This window comes from Pseudorca crassidens, chromosome 11, assembly GCF_039906515.1.
Source record: "Pseudorca crassidens isolate mPseCra1 chromosome 11, mPseCra1.hap1, whole genome shotgun sequence".
NCBI classification, from domain to species: domain Eukaryota; kingdom Metazoa; phylum Chordata; class Mammalia; order Artiodactyla; family Delphinidae; genus Pseudorca; species Pseudorca crassidens.
The window spans coordinates 46313895-46339332 of NC_090306.1; the positions used below are offsets into that span (position 1 = coordinate 46313895).

Below are 25438 nucleotides of genomic sequence, written 5' to 3' on the forward strand. Positions count from 1 at the left end.
TGAAAAGGAAGAAGCAAACCTGTCATTATTTGCAGATGATACACAGAAAACCCAAAGACCACCAAAAAATTCTTAGAATAAGTGAATTCAGCAAAGTTTCAGGACACAAAATCTATACACAAAAAGTCTATTGCATTTCTATACACTAATAATGAACTATCATAAAGAGAAATTAAGAAAACAATCCCATTTATAATCACATCAAAAATAATAAAATACCTAGGAATAAATTTCACCACAAAAGTGAAAGGTCTGTACACTGAAAACTCTAAGACACTGACAAAAGAAACTGAAGAAGACACAAATAAATGGAAAGATATTCATGCTCATGGACTGGAAGAATTAATATTGTTAAAATGCCCATACTACCCAAAGCAATATACAGGTTCAATGCAATCCCTATCAAAATTCCAATAGCATTTTTTCACAGAAAGAACAAACATTCCTAAAATTCACAAAAGACCCCGAATAGCCAATGCAATCTTGAGAAAGAACAAAGCTGGAGCATCACGCTCCCTGATTTCAAACTATAGTACAAAGCTACAGTAATCAAAATAGTATGGTATTGGCATAAAAACACACACATATATCAATGAAAGAGAGCCCAAAATAAATCCCTGCATATATGGTTAATTAATTTATGACAAGACTATACAATGGGGGAAAGGACAGTCTCCTCCATAAATGGTGTTGGGAAAAACGGGACAACCACATGCAAAAGAATAAAACTGGACCACTATCTTCTACCACATACAAATATTAACTCAAAATGAATTAAAAACTTGAACGTAAGACCTGAAACCATAAAACTCTTTAGGAAAAAACATAGGCAGTAAGCTCCCTGACATCCATACTGGTGACTTTTTTTGGATCTGACATCAAAAGCAAAGGCAGCAAAAGCAAAAATAAACAAGTGGGACTATATCAAACCAAAAACCTTCTGCACAACAAAGAAAATCATCCACAGAATGAAAAGGCAAGCTACTGAATAGGAGAAAATATTTACAAATCATATATCTGATAAGGAGTTAATATCCAAAATATATAGAGAACTCATACAACTCAAAAGCAAAACCCCACACAATTCAATTTAAAAATGTCAGAAGATCTGAATAGATATTTTTCCAAAGAAGACATACAGATGGCCAAATGATACATGAAAAGATGTGGAACAACACTAATCTGTACCCATGGATACAGAGGGCCAGTCATATGTGGAATCTTAAAACAAAACAAAAGCCCACCAAACTTACAGAGAACAAACTGGTGGTTACCAACGGTGGGGGGGGGGGTTAAGGGGGTCAAATGCGTGAAGGGGGTCAAAAGGTACAAACTTTCAGTTATAAAATAAATAAGTCATGGGGATGAAAGGTACAGCATGGTGACTACAGTTAATATATTACATATCTGAAAGTTGCTAAGAAAGTAAAAGTTCTCATCACAAGAAAAAAATTCTGGGACTTCCCTGGTGGTCCAGTGGCTAAGACTCCACGCTCCCAATGCAGGGGGCCCAGGTTTGATCCCTGGTCAGGGAACTGGATCCCACATGCCGCAACTAAAGATCCCACATGCCGCAACTAAAGATCCTGCACGTTGCAACGAAGACCCCACACACGGCAACAAAGATCCCACGTGCCGCAACTAAGACCTGGCACAGCCAAATAAATAAATAAATAAGAAAAAAATTCTGTAATTATGTATGGTGATGGATGTTAACTAGATTTACTGTGGTGATCATTTTGCAGTATATATAAATATCAAATCATTATGTTGTACACCTGAAACTAATATAATGTTATATGTCAATTATACCTCATTTTTTTTTTTAAAGGAGCAAAAGCAATATAGTGGAGCAAAGATAATCTTTTCAACAAATAGTGCTGGGACAACTAGAAATCCATATGCAAAAAAGTGAATTTAGACACAGACTTTAAATCCTTTGCAAAAACTAACTCAAAATGGATCATAGACATAAATGTGAAACACAAAACTATAAAACTCCCAGAAGATAACACAGGAAAAGACCCAGGTAATCTTGGGTTTGGCAATGACTTTAGAGACAACAACAAAGGCATAATCAATAAAAGAAATAATTGATAAGCTGGACTTCATTAAATAAAAACTTGTGTTCTGTGAAAGACAATGTCAAGAGAATGAGAAGGTCACCCATAGCCTGAGAAAAAGTATTTGCAAAAGACACATTTGATAAAGGACTGCTATCCAAAATACATAAAAAACTCTTAAAACTCAACAGTAAGGAAACAACCCAAGTAAAAAATAGGCCGAAGACCTTAACAGACATCTCGCCAAAGATATACAGATAGCACAAAAACATATAAAGAGATGCTGCACATCATGTCATCAGGGAAATGCAAATTAAAACGACATACCACTATACATCTATTCTATTGGCCAAACTCTGGATCACTGACAACACCAAATGCTGACAAGGGTGTGAAGCAACAGGAACTTTAATTCATTGACAGTGGGAATGAAAAAAATGGTAGAGCCAAGCTATAAGACAATTTGGCAGTTTCTTACAAAAATAAACATATTCTTACCATACGATCTAGCAACCATGCAGTTTGATATTTATCCAAAGGAGCTGAAAATTTACGTTCACACAAAAACCTGCACATGGATTTTTATAGCAGCTTTATTCATAACTGCCAAAACTTGGAAGCAACCAAGATATCCTTCAGTAGGTAAATGGATAAATAAACTGTGGTACGTCCAGACAATGGAATACTATTCAGTGCTAAAAAGAAATGAGGTATCAAGCCATGGAAAGACATGAAGGAACCTTAAATGCATGTTAAGTGAAAGATGGCAATCTGAAAAAGGCTACATACTGTATGATTCCAACTATATGGCTCTCTGGAAAAGGCATAGCTACGGACATAGTAAAACGATCAGTGCTTGCCAGGAGTGGTGCGGGGGGAGGAAAGATGACTAGGTGGAGCACCGAGGATTTTTAGGGAAGTGAATATACTCTGTATGATAATGTAACGATGACTGTATGTCATTATACATTTATCCAAACCCATCAAATGTACAACACCAAGAGTGAACTCTAAGGTAAGCTGTGGACTTTGGGTGATTATGATGTATCATTGTAGGTTCATTAGTTGTAACAAATGTGCCACTCTGGTGGGGGATGTTGATAATGGGAAATGCTATGTTTGTGTGGAGGCAGGGAGTATATGGGGAATCTCTGTACTGTCCTCTCAATTTTACTGTGAACTTAAAACTGCTCTAAAAAAACAGTCTTAAAATTTTTTTGGAAAACCACTAAGTAAAAGTAAATAGATTGTTGCAAGCATTGTTGCAATTATTCTCAAAGAGTGCTCAGAAAAAGAGCCTGAAAAATTAAGCCTGAAGTAGAGTACTCATTGCTTATATTTCTATAAGACAGAAAAGCATGGCATAGCAGAAAAGTCCAGCTTCTAAACAAGAACTGTAGTCTCTTTGACAGAGCTCCAATCCAATTATGCCCTAGCCACTGATTTTTCTATCACCACTTCCCCCCCTTTGTTTCAGAGACAGCAACCATGACCTTCTGTTCATGTGGTGTAGGAAGAAATTGCTTCCCAGAAAGGCTTTTAGCCCACTGCATTTTACTAGATAAAGAGAAAACAAAAAGCCATTCGACTCTGACAAGCTGATTCCTGTCTACAGAGGAGCAAAATGCCTCCCTCAGGACTACAAGGTACAATATGTTCAAACCTTTAACCACCGCTCTGCCATGAGCTACCACATATGTGCACACAACTCTCTCTCCTCTGAGCAGTCACATGCATAACTGAAAGTACAAGCCTCCATAAGGCCCTGTCTGGCTGTAGCTTCAAATGCATATAAGTAAAATAATGCTGAAATAAAGTCTCCCCTTTTCACTTTTGCAATTATTTAGGTAAAAATTAAAAGGGAAGAAAAGGAAAGGCTGAAGAGGGAATAGCTAAATTGTTGAACCTAACATGGTACCTTATAGAACATATTTAGACACCTAGACCCCTGAAAATTTTAGAGTAATTACTTCTATTGTTCCCTCCAAATACAGTCTAAGTGGACTACAGTCTCTTCCTTAATCCTAAGAAATGCCTGAAACTGAAGTATAATAAAACGACAAATGTCTGAAGTTATAAACATTAACACAGTGAAAAAAATTAATGCACACAGATTGCCACTGTGTAAAAAAAAATGATGCTAACTGAAGTGATAGATGTCTGTAATACTATCTGCCCACTCTGGTATTATACAGCTATCTCCACCTACACACCACAACAGATCTTTAAAATTACCTCAACAATCTTTTCACTTGAGTCAAATAACTTATGGTAGTGAAAGATTTTTTTGTTTTTGTTGCTATTGTTGTTTTGGTTAGTAAGCTTGAGAAGAGAGACACAAAAATGAGGTAACTGAGGCTAGCATTAAAATGTAGGGCCTTTTTCTTTTCATTTTTTAAAATAATCATCCATCCTATTAGGCTGTCACTGTCTACCTGATAACCTCTTCGGAGCCAAGTTTGTAGTTTCTGTTTGATAGGTTGCTGCCCTGAATCACCTTTTCTTTGTATTTACAGTTTTTCAGAAACTCCTGGCAGGACACACACACACACACACACATATACACACAACTAACTAGCTTGTCAGAGGCATCCAACAAAATAAACAAATGAGATCTTTGGACATCCAGAGTAATCATTTTGATAGCTTGTGACCTTGTCCAATAAGGTATTCTTAGCTCTGAAGCCAAGAATTTGACTTCATGGTCAAAGGTAGGAAAGACAAGGCTCTAGTCAGATACTTCCTACAGCTGAACGCAGAGTTAGTTTCACATAGTCCATGGTTATATAATGAATCATTATTAGAATCAAGAAGGAAATGTATATTTTAAGCAACTTTCCGGTAAAGGATAAAGACATTCAAACATACAAAGAATCCCTTTACTAAAAATGTCAACTATATGACTCTCCAGGGACAGTAATGGAGATTCCTCAAAAAACTAAAAATAGAACTACCATATGACCCAGCAATCCCACTACTGGGCATATACCCTGAGAAAACCATAATTCAAAAACAGTCATGTACCACAGTGTTCACTGTGGCTCTATTTACAATAGCCAAGACATGGAAGCAACCTACGTGTCCATCAACACATGAATGGATAAAGAAGATGTAGCACATACATACAATGGAATATTACTCAGCCATAAAAAGAAACGAAACTGAGTTATTTGTAGTGAGGTGGATGGACCTAGAGACTGTCATACAGAGTGAAGTAAGTCAGAAAGAAAGACAAATACCGTATGCTAACACATATATATGGAATCTAAAAAAAAAAAAAAAAAGGTTCTGAAGAACCTAGGGGCAGGAATAAAGACACAGACATAGAGAATGGACTTGAGGACACGGGGAGGGGGAAGGGGAAGCTGGGACAAAGTGAGAGTGGCATGGACATATATACACTACTAAATGTAAAATAGATAGCTAGTGGGAATAGCATAGGGAGATCAGCTCGGTGTTTCGTGTTCACCTAGAGAGGTGGGATAGGTAGGGTGGGAGGGAGACGCGAGAGGGAGGAGATATGCGGATGTATGTATATGTATAGCCGATTCACTTTGTTATACAGCAGAAACTAACACACCATTGTAAAGCAATTATACTCCAATAAAGATGTTAAATAAATAAATAAATAAGACTCTCTGGGGGGCTTCCCTGGTGGCGCAGTGGTTAAGAACCTGCCTGCCAATGCAGGGGACATGGGTTCGATCCCTGGTCTAGGAAGGTCCCACATGCCGCGGAGCAACTAAGCCCGTGCACCACAACTACTGAGCCTGCACTCTAGAGCCCGCAAGCCACAACTACTGAGCTCGTGTGCTGCAATTACTGAAGCCCGCATGCCTAGAGCCCATGCTCTGCAACAAGAGAAGCCACCACAATGAGAAGCCCGTGCACTACAACAAAGAGTAGCCCCCTCTGGCCGCAACTAGAGAAAGCCCACACGTAGCAATGAAGACCCAACGCAGCCAAAAACAAATTAATTAATTAATTTAAAAAAATACTCTCCGATCTCTTTTGATCCTTTATGTGTACTTCTACATGTTTTTCTCACAAATTATTTCACAAAAATATTTCCATGTATCTACTTAGCCATATATTTCCACTTCCAATCATAAATGAAACGTCCATCGTATCAACACACCACAGTTCGTAAGAGAAAAGGAAAGAGCAGATATATGAAAGTGCTATGAAGTCAAAGAAGGAAAGATTGTGAGATCTGAGTGGAGAAGAATTCTATTATTTAACAGTTAAGACCCTCCATGCAGTCATACTTCCAAAAAGTCAGAGAATAAACAAGTTATCAATCATTGGGCAGATCATGTATCTCACTACACTGGTAACATACTCCGAATCATACCCTAATTCCACCTTAGTCACATTTCCTCTTGTTAACAATCAGTATGGCAGCCACAATAACAAAAGCCCCACTGCTACATGGTACTACATAAAGCAAGACACCCAGATACCATCCTTTGCATTTGGGAGCTTACAGGCATAAAACTAAGAGGAGGAAGAAGGGAGTATGAGTGAGGAAGAAGGGAATATGAGCCAGGAAGTGACCCAGTCTAGAATTCAAAAAGATGACAGCACAGTGTTTCTTTGGGCCTATTAGTGGAGAATGCTGAAGCTATGATTTTTAGGTCACGGTTTTCTAGCTCTGTCTACATTTCTGGTTGGTCAAGAATTAGTTTTCCTTCCCATTTTAAAATCATGCCCCTACTACTAAACAGTGGTTGTTTACCTCACAAAGAGTTAGATACATCTCAGCAGCATTCCCAGGTACATAAAAAACATTATAGATTAATAAGGCTGAGGCAGTTGCAGAGATGGCTCTTTGTTTTAGTAAGAATTCTTACCTTTTTGTACAGGCAGAGCTCAGCTGTCGATCCAGCTCTCTCTGGTATGGCAGCCAGACGACTACCTACATCAGTAACAAACTATAGCTAGGACTTACTTAAATGATTGCATTTGGAGCAGTGCAAAAAAGCACTACTTATTCTTTTTTTTTTTCTTTCCCTGTGCTAGATGTGCATATTTACATGTGTATGGAGAAGAATAAGGAAGCAATTTATCCTAGTAGAAGTGCTGGTCTGAAGTGTGCCTGGGTTTGTATTACAGCTCCATCACAAAGTATTGTATGACCTTGTACAAGTTATTTAACCTCTCTGAGCCTTAGTTTTCTTATTTCTAAAACGGAGATAATATTATATCCTCCCTCAGGATTTCTAGGGTTAAATAAAATAATATCTGTATACTATTTCTGCACAGTATATAAGAGCTCAGTTAGCTTTAGTTATTGTTGCTGTTGCTGCTGTTATTATTATTATTAGACATTGATAAAGTTAAACAATTTTCTTTGTTTTTGTTCTCTCCCTTTCCCCCCATATGATCCCCATATAATTTTCCTATACATTATATAAACACATCATTTCCTCTAAGTTGTAGATGTATGTATGCACACATAAGATGTTGGCCTGCACTAACTGCTGTTAATCCTGAACATTATGCTATAGAGCCTATCCTAGGCTAGTGTTCATTTTTACCATAGAGTCAATTCAGTTCAACAAGTAAGGAAATTAAATTAGTGCTGAGGCCAAGACTGAAAGATTCTCATATGTAGTCGAATCTAAAAGATAAAGAGTCAGTATCTCTATGAAAAGAGATCTTACCCAATACCAGGGATTTAACATTCTAAGTAGATGGGAAACTTGAATCCCAGAACTAAAGAAATCAGGTCACTCCCTTTCCCCCATATTTTATCAGTCTAAAATTTCCATGGGAATTCCCTAGTGGTCCAGTGGTTAGGACTCCACGCTTTCACTGCCACGGGCGAGGGTTCAATCCCTGGTCGGGGAACTAACATCTCATAAGCCGCGCGGCACGGCCATAAAATAGTAATAATAAGTAAAATAAAATAAAATAAAATTTCCAAACCAGGACAAGGAGGAAATGTCTCTTTCTACCCTGTTAAGTTGTTTCTAGTGTTTACTGGTGCCCTTCTTAATTTATACTTCTCGGGAATTCCCTGGTGGTCCAGTGTTTAGGACTCGGTGCTTTCACTGCAGGGGCCAAGGTTCAATCCCTGGTCAGGGAACTAAGATTCCATAAGCCGTGCAGTGTGTCCAAAAAAAAGATTTATACTTCTCAACTAGCATCTAGCAGAAGGAAGTTGAGATACCCCAAACAAACCTAACAAGTAAATCTGTTTATCTTTGACATCCTCATAAGTCGTCATGTCTCTTTGGCTTAGGGGCCATTCTACCTAAGCCAGTTCTCATCTACTAACCCCTAAACCCAAATAAAAACTTCTATTCCTTTATGTAGCCAATATTACATCTGTGGTTAAACTAATTTATACTAAAGTGTGAAAGATAGCTCCCATACTTTTCTAATAACATTAACTTACATGAATCTTTAATTAATGTAGAAGTACATTATTTAAATGTACTTCAACAACATTATTTAAATGTACTTCAACAAAGGAAAAGGGATCACAGGCTTTACTTCCTCTCACCTTGCCCAGCCCTAATACCTTGACTCCCCAGAAACAGCCCATTCAGTGTTCATCCTGTCCTTGTTCCCAATACCTAAAACCAGTAAAACTGTCTCCAGGCAAGCCAAATCCTTTAACATCAGAGAGACTCCCAGTAGAGAAAAAAGGCTGGCCACATAAATCTCCCTAGATTTGATGCTTGTACTTTTAAAGAGACCTCAGAGCTGTGACCTCACATCTTAATTTTCTCTCCCCCATTCTCCAGCTATTCCCAATCACATGGTTATCTGCTCATGACTTTAAAAAAAATTAAAGAAATGCATGATTCTAACCATATGACATTCTGGAAAAGGCAAAACTATGAAGACAGTAAAAAGATCTGTGGTTACCAGGGGCTGAAGTGGGGTGGGGGATGCATAGGTGGAACAACGGGATTTTTAGGGCAGTGAAACTATTCTGTATGACATGGTAATGGAGGACACATGTTATACATTTGTCAAAACGCATAGAATGTACAACACAAAGAGTGAACCCTTATGTAAACTATGGACTTTAGTTAATAATAATGTATCAATATTAGCTCATCAGTTGTAACAAATCTACCACACTAATACAAGATGTGGCAGGCTGGAGGTACAACAAGGTAGGGGGTAGATGGGAACTCTTGGACTTTCAATTCTGTAAATATACAACTGCTCTAAAAAAATAAAGTCTATTAATCTTTTTTAATTAGAGGAAACACTGGTTAATAATGCCCACGAGGTACAATGGCTAATAAGAGCCAAGAAAAGCAGTACAAGAGGAAAGCAAAAAGTAAAAAATTAAGACTATAAGCCTTGATCTCAAACTGGAGAGGACAATAATTAAGACAAGGAAAGAGACTTGAGGAAATGAGAGAAAGATAACTCTCGCAGCATTTTTATAGTGACTAGTGTGCAAAACACTAAAGCAAATGTTTTCTCCCTCAGAGAAAGAGAAGAGAAGCCAAGCTCATACGGGGCACTGAGATACTCAGCAGAAAAATCACCACCATTAAGCCTCTGGCATACTTACGAGTGTCACCCTGATGCCTCTCCCTGTGGCTAAGAAATCAGAGCTTGTCATTGTAACCAAGTCTGCAACCTGTGCTGGTGCCAATCTGTATAGTAGATTGAGGTATTTTTCAGAAAAATCAAGGGGTAATTGCCCAGTATCGAAAGAAGATCTGTCCCTTGAGAGGAGAAAAGAGGCGTTCCTTTTGCCATTGGATGATCCTCTCTGGAATAACATAAATGGCTCTTAAGAGAGATTATATATCTGATAAGCAGAGCTGCAACTCTGACAGCCAATCTGCTGAATGCCGAACAGAGCACTCAGCTTTCTACAATGACTCAAAGGACAAGGTAAAGCTGCAGATTTATTCTGCTGACTTTCCTTGCAGAGCTACTCAAGTTTTTCAAAGGCAAAAAGGAAGAACTCTTTCCTTCCAACCCAGGGAATTGCAAATTCCACCTGGGATCTAAAGACAGAACTATGTTTGCTCCAAATCTGACATCATCGATGTGAACAAGAAGATTTAAAGCTGGAATGATGGCTGGCAATTTTAGTCTTTAGAGCAGAAGCTGGTTCAGCTCTTCAATCTGCCAGCAGAATCAGCAGCCACACGGGGCACATGGTGTGCCAGACTGGGAATGGGCTAATTTCACAAAATTCATTCTCATTCTCTCTGTACTTTCACATGACAATTGCAAATAGTCCAGATTCTTACCAAATCACAATCTTAGGTAGCATATTTCACTGCACAAAGAAATTTCAAAGTAAAAACACAAAGGCACCATTACAAAGAGATAAATCCCAAAGCTTCCATCTTTTCTCCATGATGCTTTCTTTCCTCCTTGAAATCCTTTCCTTAACCTGTTAATTTTATGAGAAGACGTAAAAAGCAAAATCTGTCTACAATAAACTATAAATAGCAGCATTTCTGCCTCACAATTTGTATGTCACTTCTTCAAGATGAGATTTTGAACGAGAAAAGCTTTCTATACATCCGAACTCGAATATAACAGCCACATGCTATGATTTATAGGACAGTTCTTCTGTGGTTAAATAGATTCAACCATCAACAGACAAAAGAAAAACTAGGCTTGAGAGTTAAAAGATACCCAATTTGTTTAAAACCTTTTTTTATGTTATCTTATGATAAACAAAGACTAAGAAACACTAACATTTAGAGGGAGTCAGTTTTATTTTTATTTTTAAAAACATGCATTACTGTACTGAGCAAGTACCCTGGAATAGGTACTGGAGGAAGGGGATTAATAATAACAAAATATAGCACAGAAAATTATAAGCAGGCTAAACCAGAATAATATTTTTTCCCCAAAACAAAATACCCCTTTTTAGAAAAATGAAGGAAAAGAGGAAAAAAAAAGTTTTGCTCTATAAATAATACTATCAAATGATCAATTATATGTCTTAAATTTTTAGATAACCCAAAGTCTAAAATATAGCTAACTGAAATTTAGCTAAGTGTTTACTAACACTTGCAACTGTAACCCTTTTAAAGGGATTTACCGTTTAGTTATAAAGACAATTAAGACTGAAACCTGGCTCTGACCAAACTCCAGCTGAAGGTGCTTTTCTTGTATTATAAAGTCCAATTTAAAAGGGGCATTTTGTTTTATTTAAGTCACTAGCATATGGTTAAAAAACTTAAGTTTGCCCTGTTACATCCTTTGAGCAGAACATTTAAGTTCTCTTTCTTCTCCTATGAAAGAGCATCCAGAGAGCATCTCTTGCACCTTGTTCATAATGCACAATTTATCGGCATTTCGTTTCCTTTCTAAATGGCCGGGAGGGAAGAAGAGCTCCATAGCCACTGTGTGTGGTTAGTAATGGCGCTTTTACTTGTCATTGTACAAAGCCTGTTAAATATTTACAACACAGCAATATCTAGTCCTAAACACCCAGTTGTGAGTTTGAATTTTTTTAGAAATAAATCTATGACAAGTTTTCCCCAGCAAAACGCCAGAAGACTCTCCTAACAGCTTCAAGAGACCCAGCGCGTCCAGAGGAGCAGTTATAGGCCATCTGGTGATTACTTATTATTATTTATACAGCAGTGTAGATGTACACACAGATGTGTTATGAATCCACATACAGAGTAGGCCTTAACAAGGGCTTCAGACAAAATGCGACTGCTGAGCAAGTCAATCTGCATTAAAGAAACATGCTAACCAGACAGAGGGAGCACAGTGGCTGTGTTTCAATTTGCCGCATTAGCTGGAAGAGTTTTTGATAAAAGAACAAAGAATTCTATATAATAATGACAATATCTTGTAAGTTAACAACCTAGTTATATGTACATGGTTTTGCAGGGGTGGCAAAAGAGGGATTAATGAAGGACAGGCTCTCATATCCAGAAGGCGGTTTATAAATTCAGCAGTTTGTAAAAGAAGGGACTAGGAAAGAGGCCCTTCTCCTGACTTAGGATGAACTGAGATACAAAGACAGAGGATTTTTTTTTCTATCAGGAATGTTCTGAGAACAGTTTCTGGGCTCCCATACCAAATATTAAGTCATATCCAAGGAAAACAAGAGTGAGTAACTGAAAATTTTCACCTTAATTTCTTGGGTATAGCTCCAATTAGGTTCATACGGCCTTTTTTTTTTGGCAGACTGGAGCTTGGATGCTTTTAACCTACTATGCTCTTAGTAACGTAATAATAAATATAACACAAAAAACTAAAATAACCAACCACTTGTTTCTAAGAGTAAATGTCAAAAGTGCCAGATCTGACATTAAAAAAACTTGGGTTTAATTCCTTGCTCTTAACATGTCTACATTTTTTATCCCAGTCCCAGTTTTTTTCTTTACTATGCATAACAGTGGTCTACTGCTATTACAAGATTACATAAAACTGCAGCATACTTAAAGTGGACCGAAAGTTATTTCAAAATCAACATATTATTATTACAAAAAACAAGGTTAGCATTTGGCCTAATTGTGTATAAGGCAGTGTATCTTCAGCTGCCTGACAGCATGCAGGCACTCTTACCAGATGGGAACTGGATTAATTATTGAATGAAATATGAATTATTAAATAAAATTTTGAATTTTATTTATTTATTATTTTTTCTTCGGTACGCGGGCCTCTCACTGTTGTGGCCTCTCCTGTTGTGGAGCACAGGCTCCAGACGCGCAGGCTCAGCGGCCATGGCTCACAGGCCCAGCCGCTCCGCGGCATGTGGGATCTTCCCAGACCAGGGCACGAACCCGTGTCCCCTGCATCGGCAGGCGGACTCTCATCCACTGCGCCACCAGGGAAGCCCAAAAATTTGAATTTTTTAAAAACTCTTGGCAGGCGGTGAGAAAGAAAGGCTTATTTGTTTGCCTGAAATTGTTTTCACCTGTTGAAGCATGTAAAGATAGCACATATCACAGCACATATCACCACAAGTGGTGTTTATGTACCAGAGCCATTTTTTCCTATGTTATTCTCCAATTCAAGATGCTCCCCTAACATAAAGAATTAGTAATCAACACCAGCCATTCTTCCTTGCTTTTCTTTTGTGCCAATGCCAGTTAATAGGAAAACTTGCCAAAGGGACAGAACTAACAATCCAGAGTCCCACAGTACCAGTAGAGCCTATTTCATGGGAGGGCTGGGATAACAGGAATAATCTCTATAGATTTGTGTTACATAGGCAATAAAATATACACCTTTGCAGCATGCCAGCATTTAACCAATCATAGAAGCTATTTGTTGCCTCATATATTACAAAGCAATAGAGATTTAAGGGATAATGTTCATGGAGGCAGAGGATACGAAGCAATAAACAGCACTGGAGGTTGGTTAAATGCCAAGTGAAGCCAGGACTACAGCACCATAAACATTATTCCTATTATATGACAAGATAAGGATGTAAAGAAGCTGCCCTCCATCCCACCACAACTAGGGCTCTACTGCTACCCTGGCCTTCGGAAGGGAAAGCAGGCTCCGGAGGTCTTTGAACTAGTTATACGTGTCGTGTCTCAGAAAGATATGAACAGAACATCAACCTGTACCTAAATGTTCTCTGGGAGAAGAAAAGATCTGGTAGTAGATATCCTCGGTGGGGGTGGGGTGGGGATAGAATAACAGCACCTCAGCATCACAATGGGTAGAGAAACAATCAAAGGATTTTTCCTTAAAAGGACAGAGTCGATACACAGTGGTTATGACAGAAACCTTTCTCAAAAATGGCTAATAATGGGATGATACTACCCATGAATAGTACCTTCTCAGAGGAAATGTGTTCCTGTTCTTAAGGAAATAGACATTCTAAGTAAGAAGCTTATACAACCAGCTTCTGCTCAAAGACTTGATGGTGGTAACCAGGACTACTTAAATCTGCATAATTCATACTGCAAACTAGCATCATGGGCCTGAAAGGGAGGTATAGGAATATGGAAATTGTTGACTCCTGGTAATAAAGATTGGACAAGGAATTCCCTGGCAGTCCAGTGGTTAGGACTTTGAGCTTCCACTGCAGGGGGCACGGGTTCGATCCCTGGCTGGGGAACTAAGATCCCACAGGCAGTGCTGTGCGGCCAAAAAAAAAAAAAAAAGGTACAAATTTCCAATAAAACATTTTAAGGGAATTCCCTGGTGGTCCAGTGGTTAGGACTCCATGCTGTCACTGCTGAGGGCCCGGGTTCAATCCCTGGTCACGGAACTAAAATCCCACAAGACTGGAGGCATGGCCAAAAAAAAAAAAAGGACAAAAGGCATCCAAAAGGTAAGATATCGAACTGTATCCACATGAAGTAACAACTCAAATTCAAGATTACTGACACACAGTAATTTTTCCTGCTTCCACATGCAACAGAACTTTATAATCCACCTTCAAGTAAAAGTGCCCCCCAAGCATTAAAAACTTACAAGACTTCCTAGATTCAGCACCAAACTGTATTTCTAATATTTTAATAACACAGAGGCAAAGCTATTTTATAGTTACAATGTTTTTTAAATAGATGCTATCTTATAAACATTTCTGAAACCCATACAACTCAAATTCAACCAGCGCTTTACCACAGGGTATCTGGGGCTCTGCTGCCTTAACACTAACCCATTCTCCAGAAGCAGCTCTATTAACTATTCCTGCTACCTCATTCTGTAAAGAAATATTAGCAGGAATATTACTTTCCCTGAGTTCCTCTTCATGAGGGTGATGAGGCCTCAAGAGAAACAGAGACTCAACAGGAGAATAGGAATAAGTTAGCTCAAAAAGCCCTATCACCTGTCTTTTCAGATAAGAATGCAAAGAACACAAACTTCAGCAGCCATCTTTTTTTAAAAAGTACATGTAGCATATTTAGAACTCAGCTGTGTCACATCAGACTTACTGTTGGGAAGTGGATCATGAACAGAATCCAAAAATAACAGCCATTAAAGACCTAGCAACCAAAACATGTTTACGTATCCATTGAAAGCCTGGTGGTTTTGATTATGTGGTGCAGCGCATAATCCACTAGTCTATTTTAGGTGAATTTTCCTTTCACCTCCCCTTAATATTATGGCATAAGATGATTTCTGAATTTAAGGGTACACAGGGTAAAATCTGGGCAGAGAACAGATATTTAAATAATACAAGATTCCTACAGTTTTTGTTGGTTGGTTTTTTTATGGATCAGTCTCTTGAATTATAATTTGCTTTCATTCCTTCTTCCTCTAACTGGTAGAAGCCACTGATTTTTGAGACTTCTATGGCTGCTGAGTTCTAAACATGCCTTGCAAAAATGATCGTGGTCCTTATTACCCCTCCTGGGACTTACATAGCCTTTTTATTATTCTACCATATCTGGAGTAATCAATGAATCAGTGACAACTGATTATAAATAGGCTTGAAGGCCTCAAAGTGGCTCCAGAATGAAACCATTTTCAAGGTAATAAGGAAGTTGGGACGACAGGCCAAGGGTAGTTCACTTTACCAAATTTATCTCCTCTGTCAGATTTTCACTATTTCATATAACATAAAGCAATCATAGTAAATCTTGTAGAGATCCCACTCTAGAGTTATTTGTTACTAGATATTGGGAGAAACCTGAAAGGAGACTAAATATAACTAAAGAACTACAATCTCGGGACTTCCTTGATGGCGCAGTGGATAAGACTCCGTGTTCCCAACGCAGGGGGCCTGGGTTTAATCCCTGGTCAGGGAACTAGATCCCACATGCATGCCACAACTAAGAGTTCGCGTGCCACAAGTAAGGAGCCCACCTGCAGCAACTAAGTCCCAGTGCAACCAAATAAATAAATAAGCAAGTAAATAAATATTAAAAGAACTACAATCTCACCTGACCATAAAGTTTTGACAGGCAAAGCAGGTAAAAGGATGAATCATGCTACCTCAAAGCCTTAAGTTGTAGCTTTTTATCCTTTTTTCTATGAAACAGGTAACTTGAATCCAAAAGAAGGTAGCAATCTCCCTCAGTTCCACACTCACTGAGGGAAAAAAAAGCCTCAGGATCTATGCCAGAGGTTATAATGAATCCTAATGACCAATTCAGAAATGGGAGGGAAAAGTAGGGGAAGGAAAAGGCTTATGGTAAACAGAACCCAACAATACAAGAAGGACCCAAAGTAAAAATCCCTGTTTTCCTACCTCTAGTCCAAAATAATGCAAAACAAAAACAAAGAAACAAACACAAAGCCCTTCTGGGATCTCACAAATCTCAGTGAAAACTACTTTTTTCTGATGAGATAGCCTGAAGAAACCCTACTGATATATTTTCTTTCTCAGAAAGCTTAAGAGATGATTTTCCTATGTATTCCTTTATTTTTACCATCCATTTTTATTTATTTAACTCCTTGCCTGGGTAGTCTTAAGCATACAATACATAAGAGGGGCACTGAGCAGCTTAAACAATAAGTGAAGAAAAATAAATCTTTTCACCAAAAGTGCAGATTCTTTAAAGTAAGTGAGATAAGTAAAAAGGGTACCGCGTATCTATTATGGGAGTCACAGTAAGCACTATAATCAACAAATTCACACACAAAAATTTGGAGGAATCAGATTCAGGTATGTACTCCCATTAAGCTGTCTGAAAACAAATTTACTCTATTTTCCCAAGTGGCTTCTATTGTAAAAAAATATATATACACACATACACACACACACACACACACACACACACACACACACAAACCACATGAGGAAAACATGCAGTCAACAAACAATACAGTTGAAAGCTTTGACAAGGAAGGAAATAAACTCTACAATGCTAAATACTTCAGAATTGGCTTTTTTAGTCTTTTATGAAATTTTCAGCATTTAGTGGAATTTGGAGTCATCCTTCTGCCCATTCCTTGTCACCAACCCTATTTGTCTCTCAAATTCCAATTCTTAGGAATCTCTGGAACTTAACTCTCTTCTTTTTATACTTCTCTAAGTATTTACAATGTTTAATAGAACTAGTCTGCAATCTCACATACTACCAGTAAGTGTCACTGGACAGTCACATGACATATTCCTAACTGAAAAGAAATTCAACCCTTCAGCCTCCATAAAATCAACTGTTGAAGGCAAATAAAACTCTCTTGAATAAAACTTTCTTTGTATTCCTTTCTTCATCCTTTGTGGAACATGGCAGAATGGGAGGATCTAGGAATAAGTGTTAAGAAGGTACAAAATGAAAAAAAAAAAAGGCAGTTTCAACAAAATTATTTAAAAAGTACATGATGAAAAATATTTGACACAATGTATACGCATACAAACAATAACATGGCAGCTAACACACAGAACAAGGCATTTAATGGTGTCAGACAGGGAAAATGGCTGAGAAAACTTGTAGCTGATACACTGCTGTGAGATCTCGAATTCTATGTTGGATTTGTCCTTCCTAGACAGGTATTTGCCTTAGCTGCTAACAATGATTTTCTTGATCAACAGTCAAAAGAAACTTTTTCTTATCTAGAAAATCCAAAATAGACTCTGGCAAATTGAGGTTCAAAATGAATGGGTGCATTTTCAGCTTCCTATCCAAATATGTTGAGCAGACTTTTACATCCATGAAGGTTGAAGAAAGGATATTTCTAAACTTGCTTTGTATTTAAATAAATAGCTTTAGAAAGGAGGCGAGAGCAACATGTATTCCTCAACACTGTGTGTTGCGAAACAAACACCAGCAGAATAACAATATGAAAGACAGCAAGGCAGATTTCATTACGGTAGAGTGTCTACATTTCCTCATAACTTGGATTTACACACTACAAATCCTCTGATCTGATTACCTCCAGTGATCACGTAAAACACTGGCTTTAAACTCTTTGCCTCAGTGATAAAACAGCCACTTTGATTCACAACGAGACATTCACAATAAAGTATATTGTAAACGTACCTGTCCACAGCCCGGGGCATTGCACACAAACGGTCTGTCGTCTCCCATATTTCATATAGCAGAGCGGAGCTGAGGACGGGGAGGTAGGGGGAAAAGTTATGTTAAATACTTTGGAGTTAAAAAAAAAAAAAAGTGCTTCAAAAATATCGAGCCTAGAAACAGGTGTTCCAAGAATGCCGTCTATCAAAGCTGTAAACACAGGCTACTTTGGGGAGACCCATTAGACAGGTGGCATATGATCTACTGTGCCTCGGTTGAAACTTTTAATTAGAAAAATTTAAACCTAAAGAGTCAAGGAATTTCAAGCCTTTTACTAGATTTTTCCCTCTTTCTGCTACAGTATATAACACACTTCTCCAGTATGCTGAATTACAACCAGTGCAGTTCCCTATGTCAATAAATCCACTGAACGCTCGATGCGGAAGCCATATTTCTGAACTAGAGAAGACCAAAATTTGTCATTTAATTAATTAAGGGATTATAGGAGGGGTGCTCCATTTTACAGGGCCATAATCTGGCTCCCTGGTGTATAAACAATGAGACTGTTGGAAAGGGCCGTTTATCCCAGATTATTGCCAAAGAAAACAAAGCACCCATCCTATTGGGCTACATGGGAAATGATTTTCATTAATAAAAAAATAAAAATAAAACCCTTCTCTCCCCACGGGGAGCCTCCTTCTCCCCCCACCAATCGTCGGTGGCAAATGGAGAAATATCGGTGCCCTTCCCCCCTGATTCTATTTATGGCTAGGTTTTTAAAAGCAGCAATAAAACAAATGTCGACTCTTTGGGGGTTTACTGGGTGAATATGTTCCGGCTGTTTGTGCTGCTCTCGGCCAGAGTTCTTGGGCTGCTCTGTTGCAGCCAACAGATGTGTGCTGCTGCAGGGGATAAAAGAAATGGCACTAAAAGGCATCACCATCCATCCTCTCCGTTTCTCTTTAGAATTTAACAGGGTTTATACTGTTGTTGTTTTTTAATTATTGAAGCTAAACTTTTGAAATGTTGATCAAAATTCTTTGTCAAAGAACAATAACTCCAAATGAATGTGTTGGGGAAATTTCTCATATCCCAACTAGGAATAAAAATAGAGGTGGAGATGGATAAGGATTAGAAATGCAAATCATAGTAAAAATATTCCTAAAAGATACAGAGTATTTTGAAAGAGTGAAAGAGAAAAAAGGGGGGGGTCACAAAAATAGTCTTTATAAAATAAACTCCTAAAGGACATTTTCAAACATCCTTCTACAAGACAGAAAGCTGTATGAAAGAATACGAAGAAGGGAAGATGAAAGAGGAAGAACTACAATTTGAATATGCGTAGAAACGACTTCAGAACTATAACCAAATTTCGAATTTTCATCTTGGAGATAAACCAAAATGTCAGGTTAACCTCAGTCAGATCTACGTCAAAATAAATATTAAAGTGCTAGACCAAATCTGGCAATCAGAAAACCATGCCTAAAACTCAGAGGGCAGTGGTAACATCTCTCCTACTCTCTTAAGACTCACTCTAGGGTTGGAAACCCGTATTTCTGGTAATCTGATCAGTAATTCCACAACTAATCGCAGTTTAAAATTGTGGGGTGCCCCATAAAATACAAAGGGCTTCTTAGCAATCCTTCATTGTGATAGGAACAGGGTCTGACTAGGAAGGAAACTGATGCTGCAGCACTGCTGTAATGGAAGAGAGCCTGTATGTACATAGGTGTACACAGATTTATATCACATTTAGCCAGGATAAATTGCTTCAATAAATTCTGTTCCTGGGAGAGGCCAGCTCAAGCTGATGCTTGGTACTGGGAAAATGAGAGCTTTATTCTTCACACAGCCCCAGGACAAGGAGGTCTTCTGGTTTGTTCGTTTGTTTTAAATACACTTCCTAGAACTACAACACAGTGCAAAAAATAAATACAAATATACAACAGTAAATAAATGCAAAGACCAATGCCATTATGGCTGAAAACTCAGAACATTTCTGGAAAGCAACTGATCTCTGGAAAAATTCCTAACAACTGCTGTGCTGGAGGTAATTTTACATCCTAGTCCCAGAACCTGCTTTTCTAATAAAATCACTAAATGAGAATTTTATTTCAACAAGATCCTCTAACCTATTTTCAATCAGGAAGTAAACTACAAGGGATAGAGCAGATGTAACATAAGCAGGCAGGATTCCTTATTTTTACCTTAATTATGTTTTTTGAGGCTAAGTTTTCTCAGTTTTCTACCGATTTAGAGGAGGAAAAGGGTCTTGGCTGAGAAGTGGGGCAGCACTGGTAGAGAAAGTTGATTAAATAAATTCTGGAATGGTTTTCCTCAAACCACAGAATTCAAAATTTAACTTGGTTTTGCACAATCACATCACAATTTATGGCTTCCAAATTTTATTTCATTGCTAGGAAATAGAGATGAAAAATCAAGACTTTCTAAAAGCAGAAAAAAAGGCAAAAATAAGTTTTGGGGAAGAGAATTAAAATGTAACAGAACCAAGCATTTTCATGGCTCTTAAATATTCAAATCTGTCGGTCACTAACTAGGATTTCCTGCTTCCTTCCGATTTTGCTGCCTTTTGTTTTGCCATTTTCACTGAAGAGAGATCACAATGGGAGGAAGAAGGCCCTCTTTCTTAAATACCTACAATTATTCTTTTTTTTTTGGCCCCAACCGCGTGGCACGCGGGATCTTAGCTCCCCACCCAGATCGAACCCACGCCCCCTGCATTGGAAGCGTGGAGTCTTAACCACTGGACCACCAGGGAAGTCCCCCTACAATTATTCTTCAATCATTCCCTCAATCTCTTGCTCCTTTTCATTTCCATCATTCTTGCTTTTAACTTTAAAGTGATGTCTTTTTTAAAAATGAAATATTTAACAATAATGATCTGTCTCCTCACTTAAAAAGAATTTCCAGTTAACATCATTCTAAAAATTTCTTTCATTCCCAGTCTGCTGTATCAATTGCTACATATAAAGAATGCCATTGCTTATTTCTATTTGATACTTAAAACTAACCTCTGATAATGAGAGGTCAAACTGATGCCTCCTCAAAAACAAATAGCAACACATTTCTGTAGTATAAAGACTGAGACAAAAGGTGAAATCTTGAATAATGATACTGCCATTCACTAGAATTTAACTCACAGCCCATTTGTAACTGTACTGCTTGACAGGTAGATCACGTGTCCAGGCACGGCATTCAAGTCTGTCATCTGTTTCTCAATCTATTCTTCAGGATGAAACTCAAGCATTCTTTAGAACTAAGCAATAAATGACGGACAAGGGGATACACATATTTAGAGACATTTCCAAAAGAAAGTGAAACGCTCTCAGTGGTGATCTTAGAACAGGAAAACAAAGATGCATAAAAAGGCTGTCCTATGGGCCAAGGAAAAGGCTCATGTGCTCAGAATGCATGAATGATAAAAATTGGTATTCATTTAAAAGAGAGAAAGTTATCTGAATGCTGGCAGAAAAGTGAAGAAAATCCAAGGTTTAGAGAATGATTTTAATAATTGGGGTAATTTCATAGAATCTTACTTTTTTTTTTTTTGTTGCGGAGCACAGGCTCCGGACGCGCAAGCTCAGCAGCCATGGCTCACGGGCCCAGCCGCTCCGCGGTGTGTGGGATCTTCCTGGACCGGGGCACGAACCCGTGTCCCCTGCATCGGCAGGCGGACTCTCAACCACTGTGCCGACAGGGAAGCCCCATAGAATCTTTCTTAAATAGTTCTGTCAGAGCCAGAAGTATATCCTAAAATGGTCAATGTGCAAATAAGAAAACTGATTCTCTGATTCTGTGTGTATACATATGTATATCTATCTTTTTTTTTTTTTAATGGAATGAGGATGGAGTCTGCCACTGAGGTCTACAAAAAGTCAGTTCTCTGGACCTGGCGTAATATAATTATTTCTTTAGTAACCAACTGATGTTATTAAGATGGCCCAACGTAAGGTAAGGAATAAAAGCCATGTATCAATATAAACACATCCAACGGACTGTTTGCAGGTTCCTAATAACAAAAAGCAGATATTGCTAAGTATAAAAAAATGAGAAGGGCATATACACCATAAATATCAAAGATTCATGAAAATCTAGAAGGGGTTCAAACTAGCTATCATTTATTCATTCAAAAGCATTACTAAAGAACTACTAAGTGCCAGGCAAAGCGGACACAAAAATAAAGACAATAGTCTTTTGCAAAAAAGAAATCTTTCTCTCAACTGTGTCAAAGAAAACCAGAGTTGGACAGTAGTTAAAGCAGTAAAAAATGGATTTTATTCAGGACTATTGCAATAGTGGCTAAGAGATCTCAGTATATAAACCAGGCTCAGTTTTGAATACACCATGGGCCAGTGGGAATTAACAGCCAAGGACCAGGGTGGAGTTCAGTGACTAGAAAATTACTAAGAGGAAACATAAGGGGTAAAGGGGATTCTGGTTAAACTAACCTAACAAGATTCTTGCTGATGACAGGCCAGGGTGATGAGACATCACCTGAGGGATGGTAGAGGATGAAGAACCTAATCAGATATGCGAGAGAACAGATACTGAGGGTGGGGGGCTCTTGCTAAACTGACTTAGCAGGGTTCTTGCTGAAATTCAGTTTTACAAGGAAGTACACAGATAAGCCTAAAAGAAGGTTCAGGAGCCTGACTAAAGTTTGGTCGGGAAAAGAATCCTTGTCATCTGGCATGAAAGATGCCAAGTAAGGGGTAAGAATGATGGCTTAATTTACAAGTTCAATTAGTCATAGGTTGATCAGTATACGTATTAGATCCCTTACTACTTCTCCTATTCTTTTTTTTTTTTTTTGCGGTACGCGGGCCTCTCACTGTTGTGGCCTCTCCCATTGCGGAGCACACGCTCCGGACGCGCAGGCTCAGCGGCCATGGCTCACGGGCCCAGCTGCTCCGCGGATCAGGGCACGAACCCGTGTCCCTTGCATCGGCAGGCGGACTCTCAACCACTGCGCCACCAGGGAAGCCCTTCTCCTATTCTTTATGGTCATTTATCAAATTATTTTACTAGCAATTCCAGAGTATATACGAGCACAAAAAAGATGGCTAAGTCTTGGTAAAAGATCTGACAAGGAAGACGTACGAAACTAGTAACTACAATTTACCTTTGGGATCAAAAAGTAAATTTAATCATTAAAAAAATTCATTAATTCAGGGACTTCCCTGTTGGTACAGTGGTTAAGAATCTGCCTTCCAATGCAGGGGAAGTGGGTTTGATCCCTGGTCAGGGAAAGAAGATCCCACATGCCGCGGGGCAACTAAGCCTGCGTACCGCAACTACTGTGCCCACACGCCTCAACTAGAGAGCCCATGTGCCACAAACTACAGAGCCCATGCACTCTGGAGCCCATACGCAACAACTACTGAGCCCGCGTGCCACAACCAGAGAGCCTGCACACCGCAATGAAGAGCCCGCAAGCCGCAACTAAGACCTGACGCAGCCAAAAATAAATATATTTTTTAAAATTCATTAATTCACTGAACACTTTATTCAGCGCCTACCGTATCTAGGCCCCAAAATTCAACAATGAATGAGACACACAAGATATCTGCCCTCATAGTGCTTACTTACAGTCTACAAAGAAGAGGCAAACACAAAGAAAGTAATAAACAAAATCATTTTAGATTAACAGCAGATAATTGCTAAGAAATGAAATCGTGATGTGTTAGTAACTAGAAGTGGACTACTTTAGCTTCATGAATAAAAAGGAAATGGCTGTATTATCTGTGACCAAAAGGGGAATGGGGAAGAATATAGAGATCCAGTTAAAAACTTCTGGAAGCCTTTCCTTTCATAACATGGTTGATGTTCAATAAATATTTACTGATTTAATCTGAAGTAGATATTCAAGTCTACTTTGCTGAAATTTTACACTTATCTTTCCAAGTTTTGCAGAAAGCTGCTGGGTCCACAAGACAACCACTATGCAGGTATTTACGCATTTAAAGCTATATGTATTTAAGACATATTTAAATACATATTTATAACTACTTTGTGCCTAAGGTACTTTATGTGACTGCACCCAACCAATTCTATGCTTTTCCTATCATACAAATAACACAAAAGAAGCTCTACAGTTTTTGGTTAGACTGTTAAAAATGGGGAGAGGGGAGGTATTTGTCAAGTTAATTGACACTTAACTGACCCTTGAAAACAAAACCTAGACCAGAGCTTTTACGGTATATTTTCAAGTATAAAAGAATGCTTGCTAATCAAGGATGCAGCAGAGAGGGCACCTTAATATGGGACTTGTGGGAGTACATATATGGACAATCTTTTTGGAAAGCAATCTGGCAATGTTTATATTAAGTGTCTTAAAAAGTTTTACACCCTTTGAACAAATCATTCTTCTTTCAGGACTTTATTCTGAGGCTAAAACCAGAAACATGGACCATTTATATATGAAAATGTTCATCATAGTCATATTTATAACAAAAAAGAAAAAGGAATTAAATGTTTAAAAAGAATGGATAAATATAAATTAAGATATTGTCTTACAATAGATATATTTAAGTTGTTAATAATAACCTTTCTGAAAGCTATTTAACAACATGAGAAAATGTTATACATTAAGTGGGGAAAAAAAGGAGGATACAAGGGGCTTCCCTGGTGGCGCAGTGGTTGAGAGTCCACCTGCCGATGCAGGGGACACAGGTTCATGCCCCGGTCCAGGAAGATCCCGCATGCGGTGGAGCGGCTGGGCCCGTGAGCCATGGCTGCTGAGCCTGCGCGTCCGGAGCCTGTGCTCCGCAATGGGAGAGACCACAACAGTGAGAGGCCCGCGTACCACAAAAAAAAAGCAGGATACAAAATTGCATATGCACCATAATTCCAAATCTATAAAAAAGCAAACAAAATAATAAGCATAGAACAAGATGAGCGAATTAACGTCAAATGTTAATAATGGTTATCTCTGGATAATGGTATTCCAGATGATTTTATTTCCCTCTTTCTACCTTCAGTATTTTCCAAAGTCTCTACAATGATCACAGATTGCTTTTTTTTTTTTTTTTTGCAGTACGCGGTACTCTCACTGTTGTGGCCTCTCCCGTTGCAGAGCACAGGCTCTGGACGCGCAGGCTCAGTGGCCATGGCTCATGGGCCCAGCCGCTCCGTGGCATGTGGGATCTTCCCGGATCAGGGCACGAACCTGTGTCCCCTGCATCAGCAGGCGAACTCTCAACCACTGCGCCACCAGGGAAGCCCACAGATTGCTTTTAATAAATCAAAAACTTTATAATATAAATAATAAAAAGAATACTGATCTGCATGACTTAAAAAAAAAACATGTCTGAGTTAAAAAAAAAAAAAAAGGCCCGTATCTGCTAGACTATTCCGTTTTTTTTTTAAGATTTTTTTTTTTTTTTTAATGTGGACCATTCTTAAAGTCTTCATTGAATTTGTTACAATATTGCTTTTGTTTTATGTTTTGGTCTTTTGGCTGCAAGGCATGTGGGATCTTAGCTCCCCAAGCAGGGATTGAACCTGTACCCCCTGCATTGGAAG

The 25438-nt window shown here is 38.4% G+C and overlaps 1 protein-coding gene across 5 annotated transcripts in view; it reads right to left on the reverse strand.

The window, feature by feature from the left end:
* Window positions 1-25438, reverse strand: part of LOC137201981 (cyclic AMP-dependent transcription factor ATF-7) — a 91095-nt gene that overhangs the window by 54541 nt on the left and 11116 nt on the right. For 4 of the 5 annotated variants that reach the window (XM_067696737.1, XM_067696733.1, XM_067696734.1 and 1 more), the window contains exon 2: window positions 17915-17983. In XM_067696737.1, coding sequence (XP_067552838.1) covers window positions 17915-17962 — 48 coding nt within the window. In that variant the 5' untranslated portion in view covers window positions 17963-17983. Of the gene's footprint in view, window positions 1-17914; window positions 17984-21054; window positions 21176-25438 lie in introns of those variants that run through there. The other variant, XM_067696736.1, reaches the window with a different exon arrangement.